The following is a 6000-nucleotide window of genomic DNA, read 5'->3' as shown; positions in this document are numbered from 1 at the left end:
AAGATTTATTTTTTGTTTGCAAATAAAATAAGTGCATGCTTCACTTTGAGCATATTTCTTCAAAGAATCTCTTTTGCTGTGAAGTAAACTATTTTGACAGTAGCATCTTGTATGAATACTTCATTTTGTCAGCAGGATCAAAGCATACCTCATGTTTTCTTCCTCCTGCTGTTAAAGCTTAGAATTTGAGCTCCTGACCAAGGCAGGTTGTTTGTGAATATTTTCAGAGTATGTGGATCAGCTCACAGTGACTGTGCCCATGGCTGTGCATATCCACAGACTATTTCTAGGACCGCTTAAAAACAATTTTCATGTGATTGCAAAAGAGAAGAAATGCAAAAGGTCTGTTTTCAGAGGTTCCTGACTGGAGTGGTAGGTTTCTGGGCTTTGTCAAAGGCCATTCCAAGCATCTTTGTGTGTCTGTGTGCTGGCGGGTGTGTGTGTGTGTGTGTGCACACGTGCATGCACACAACACATGTGCACACACAGGGTTCTCTGAGCTATGTTGCTGCCAGGTACAGAAAGATGGTATCATGCCAGACATCAAGAAATAAATGTACCTGACTGACTCCATCCCTAAGGTATAATCACAAAAAAGTTGAAAATTTCATTAATATAGTGTTAATGAACCTATGCAGAAAAGAGCAAAAGAGGAATTAGTTAAAGAGAAGGACTCCGAAATAAAATATAATCAAAATAAAATATAATCCCTAACTGCACAGGGGCCAGGAAGATTTTAGGAGCTAACTAATAATAAAATGACTAAGTGACCGGAGGATGGTTGAAAGTGGCAAGAAAGTAAAATGAGGTTCAGGATATTTAGCATCTTCTAATAACTGGCTTAAATTTGTTAACTAATCACCACAAACTCATAGGCATCCTTGCAAATGTTTGACCTTTTAAGATTTATTGAATACGTTGATAATTTTGACCTTATTCTTAGACTACAGGCTCATGCCTCACCAGAAGGTGATCAAACACGAAATCCTTAGGCAGGCAAATATTCTCAATTATGAAACCTTCATTTGTTAGGGCGAATACACTTTCCCAATTATGAAAATAAATGTGAAAAAGACAAGAGTGTTAATTTTTAATAAGTATGAGGTCACGACATGTTTTATTTTCAACTGAGAAAGGCTATGGGGTTCTTTAGATCTATAACTCCTACTCATTTTTTTTTTTTTTTTTTTTTAGTCTAATGACTATGTACCAAAAAATGATAAAGAAACTTGACTGGAAAAATATCAATTCATCATTTTAATATTTCATAACAATGCAATTGGCTTCATTATGTCTATGTATATAATTCAAATTATTGCATAGAAAATGATTTTAAAGTGTTTTGAATAAAGTGAGATTCAAAAAGTTGAAGAATTAAGGGCAATCCCAGATAGTTATATTATTATCCTTAAACATTTGGTTGATTCAAAATGATGTATTTTAAAAATTTCTTTAAGTATCTGGATAAATACATCCGTTTTTACTCTACATTAGATTTGGCAACTGTACCATTTTGCTCTGATTCAGTCTCTTAAAAAAAATTACCTCTTTGTTTATCTACCTTGCCTTAACAGAATGTTAGGGAAAAGGCATTCTGGAAGGCTGGCTTGGCTTTTATCTGGAAACTTCCCCTGGCACAGAAAACATTTTTTTTTTTTTAGAATAAATGTGCAGTGAAAGCAAACATTTTAATAAAATTTTCGTCCTTAATAAAACTCTTATGTACCAGCAATCTTTGCATAAATATCTCACTTAAATTTTACAGCAATACTGTTTAAAGCGGGCATTATTTTCCTTTTGTAATAATTGAAAAATCTGAGGCTTAGTAGACTAAGTATATTTGCCAATAAGGCATGGGGAAAAAGAGCAGGTTTAGGGTAGATTTCCCATGTAGGATTTTCTTGACAATTACATATTACCGTTAAGATTTAGATGTCTTAAATAACAAATCTGTGTCTTTGTAAATAATAAATGTGAAAAGCTGAGCTTGTATATATGTGTGTTTAGGTGCATTTATGTGTCTAAACATGCCATCACCAAGAAACCAAAGCAGCTTTTTAACTATATCACACCGCAGTGACCTATAGTTTCACATTTCATCCTTAAGAGGGTCCTTGGAGAATTGAATTCAATGAATGTTCCAAGGCCAGACACAGTCATAAAATTCCCAATCTTAGACTCCACCAGTGTTATCTAACATTGGCTAAGTGGAAAAAAAAACAAACGAAAGCAAAGTGATTATCCTATGGACAAATTTAATGCATCTTATTATAGCTACACAAAATGTGAAGGGTTTCTCTCTAATATAATTCAACAATATAATTGAAAACAAGGAAAACCTTTAAAAAGTTATCCTCTGTTGCTTATTCTGTTAATTTTTCATTATTTCAAACATTTATAAAGCTTCAATTACGGGATTAAATTTGACAATGCATATAAGCATCTTAAAATTAGGATCAAAGACATTATAAATTGTTTTTAACATTGGAATTTCTTTAAAAGCCAAATATATTGTGTAAACAGATGAGAAATGAGCAAACTACAAGAAAATCCTTTTTTTTTTTTTTTTTTTTTTTTCAGATGGGTATAGAGTAATTCCTTCCGAATCACAAATAAGTCTTAAATTTGATCAGGCTAAAAGCAAAACATATTGAGCTAATACTACATTAAAATGGCAAAAATGTGGAATATATATGCATACGCTTTTATTTTTAAAATATTCTATTTTATCAAATTTGTCCTTTTTACTCTTTTTCCCCCTTTATTATATGAACTTGTCAATTTTGAGGGTGAACCATACCACATTCAGGAACAGAGCTCATTTGTCACAAAAACACATGGATTAGTATTTCCCTGCATGCATGAAAAACAATGACATGAAATAGTAAAATAACAGGCTCCTCTTTCTAAAAACCAGGAATTGTCACTGAAAAAAGGTTCGCCTAGAACAAAAACATTGACTCGCAAAAATTTGTTTTTCAATTTCTGCCAGCAAAAGATCTAAAAATAGAAATCATGAATATTTTGTTTCAATGAAACACTTGGTGTAACACTGGGCTTTAGATAAAGAATACCCTTAGGTGATAATATGTATCTGAATCTGTACTATCTTTTGACTGGGATAGATATCCAGGGTGATTTAGAATATTCAGATACGTAATCTCTTAAGGGCCCAATATGTACTGTAATTGGCACAAAAATATTTTAGAAATCAATTGAGGACCTCCAGTTTTAACTTCTTGGCAGCACAGAGTTGACTTGTTCTAAATAAAGACATTGTTGTTCAATCCCAGTGATTAGAGATGGATCATTGACTTGGGAAAAGCGTTTGCATACTGAGCACAGGATAAAGAAAAGTACCATGGGGAGAAAATAACGGTGCTTTACATCAGGACCGAGTCTAGAATGTACGAGGCCATGGCAAAGCAGGTTTTACAATCCAATTCTGTTCTCTCCCTTCCCGTCAGGGTGCTGTGGCATTTGATTTCTTAAGGCTAACATCGCCGACTATCTTATCCGCACAGGACGCAGATCAATAACCCTGTCCCCCCCTGTTTAAAGTTCCCAGAACATCAGGAGACAGTGTGGGAGCCAATTTAGTAGCCAGAACCACAAGGTGCAGTTTATATTTTTGAAAGAGTCTAGGTTTCAAGCTCATGTGAAGTGTTCTCATGTTTCTTTTGCTTTTCTTTTGAATGGAGAAGAAAAGCTGGCCTATTGCCAATCCTGCTTTTAAGAGTAAGTAACCATCAGAGGGGCTGAGCTATAAAATACTTAATGGCAATAAAGACTACAGCTCCGCTCCACCGATGGACGATGTTAGCAGCTTGGAAAGCAACCAACCTCTGAAACAAAATGGGAGGTGTGATCAAAAAGAAGGAAGCAAAGAATTAAACTGTAGAGCTGTTTTCCAAGGTAATATTTATATAATACACTCTTGAATGAAGACAGAGTGCATTAAAATGATAGAGCATTAGCAAACATTGCCAAAAAATATCTAAAGGTAATGAGTGTTTCCTTTAAAAGAAGCTAAATCTAATTAAGAAAAATGCACAAAAATAAAATCTGATGTTTTGAAACTAAGGAATGTCATGCTAGTCTACGACAATTATGCACTATTGAGTTTGAAAAATTATATTAAAAAATAAAAAGCATAATTTGTCAACCTTTTAACTGCTAACGAAATATAGATACTATAGATCTCTGAAATGTGGACATCAAAAACTAATATTGGTACAATTTTAAATATTGTTCTTATGAAACTATATCACACTGATGATATAAATATATTTTATTCTATCAGAGGAGGCAAGATCAAACTTTTAATTGTCTGACCCACTTGTTGGGTTGTAGTGTTGCCACACCGTGGCAATCAGGGACTTTGGATTGTTTTCACATTTCAATCATAAACTTACCTTGTTGGGCCCATTATTAGAAAGAAAAACATCCACTTTAAGTAAATATGTGACTAAATTAAGCAAAATTGTATGTATTTCTGCTACACTGGCCAACTTACCTTGACAAATTTCAGTGAAATATAGATTCTCTCCTTCACTAGACCTATGCACAGTCCTGAAATTTATGTGGAATATAAACTCTTACTAACTCTTAAATAAAATTTTATAAAAAGAAAATCTCCTATCCTGCTTGAAAGCCTCGCTGTGCAGAGAATGAGTCACCACCACTTACTTCTTCCTTGATATTCACTGTCATCTGACATTTAATACATTCCCAGAATGTAAATGCACATACTTACCAGCGGGCCCAGGGCACAACCTTTGGCCGTGCATGCTCGGACCCTGAAGGAATGTAAGCTCCAAGGAGCAAATCCATAAGCATGATAGCTGAGTTCTGAGGAATTGTGAATTAATATACCATCTAGATATAGTCCATAGCTTGTGATAACACCTGGGAAGATAATAATGGGATTTTAGTATGGTGACCGGACAATAGCAAAGAATGTCCTAAGAAAGCAAGCACCTCTTGACGTGATTTCTAATTTCATGGAAATACTGAATCATAGCATCTGGTATTTTCCTCAGTCTAAACCCTATCTCTTTCCTAAGAATCAAACCGGCATTAAACCCTTAAATATCAAATTGTTAAGCTAATGAGTACAGAGACAGAAATAGAACCCACGAGTCTCAGAATGGGACTCTTCCTGTTACATCATGTTAGCTATCATTCGTGTTCCAGATCAAACATGAATAAATTAAGCATGTTTATAATTTCTATTGCATTCTAAAATGAGATCCTTAATAGATGTGCTCTAGAAGTCAAATAACCTTATCTGCTAATGCATTATGTATTACTCAGGATGTGTCAGGCACTGTTGTAAGTACCTGTTGTGTATGAACTCCTTTTTAACCCTCTCCCAGCAGCACTACCAGAATAGAGGCAATATGATTATCACCATTTTATAGATGAGGAAATTCAGACAAGACGGATTAGGTTACTTGTTCGAAATCACATAGCTGACCAGAGCTAGATTCAGGATTTGAATCTAGGAGGTCTGGCTCCAGAACCCATGTCTCAACTACAATATTACATAACCTAACCATAAACACCTTGCACAAATGGCACAAAGTACATTCATGAGACACCCATGAATGGGTTCGAGAAGCTATGATTTACTGGTTTTAATGATCTACTAAAATTTATTTCAGAAGGAAAGCTATGTGTCTTTTCATGAAATCAACTAGTAGAGATATGAGAGATTAAATAGTTATTGAATATAATCAGTTGAATTATGCAGTCAAAATATTTTCATTAAAAAGAAGTTAGGGATCCGTGTTCCCTGGAATCACAGAATCCCCAACCTGATCAAGCGTTATACTATGAGAAATAAAACTTTGCTTATAAGCTAAATTGGAACTTCATTCAAAGTAAAATTAATTTCACAGTGGCTGTTTAATTGCCTCTCTGTAGGATCCCCAAGGCAATCTTGACTCTTCCTCACCTGTGTATTTCTAGAGCTTAGCACCATGCCCCAAACATAGT

General features: G+C 34.5%; 1 protein-coding gene across 1 annotated transcript in view; it reads right to left on the bottom strand.

Moving 5' to 3' along the window:
• Positions 1-6000, bottom strand: part of USH2A (usherin) — a 691295-nt gene that overhangs the window by 311903 nt on the left and 373392 nt on the right. Inside the window, exon 35 of the mRNA XM_072814508.1 lies at positions 4757-4908. Coding sequence (XP_072670609.1) covers positions 4757-4908 — 152 coding nt within the window. The remainder of the gene's footprint in view (positions 1-4756; positions 4909-6000) is intronic.

This window comes from Canis lupus, chromosome 38 (assembly GCF_048164855.1).
Source record: "Canis lupus baileyi chromosome 38, mCanLup2.hap1, whole genome shotgun sequence".
In the NCBI taxonomy this organism is placed as follows: Eukaryota; Metazoa; Chordata; class Mammalia; order Carnivora; family Canidae; genus Canis; species Canis lupus.
The sequence above is the reverse complement of the archived record's forward strand: the minus strand, read 5'-3'. Positions and strand labels throughout refer to the sequence as shown.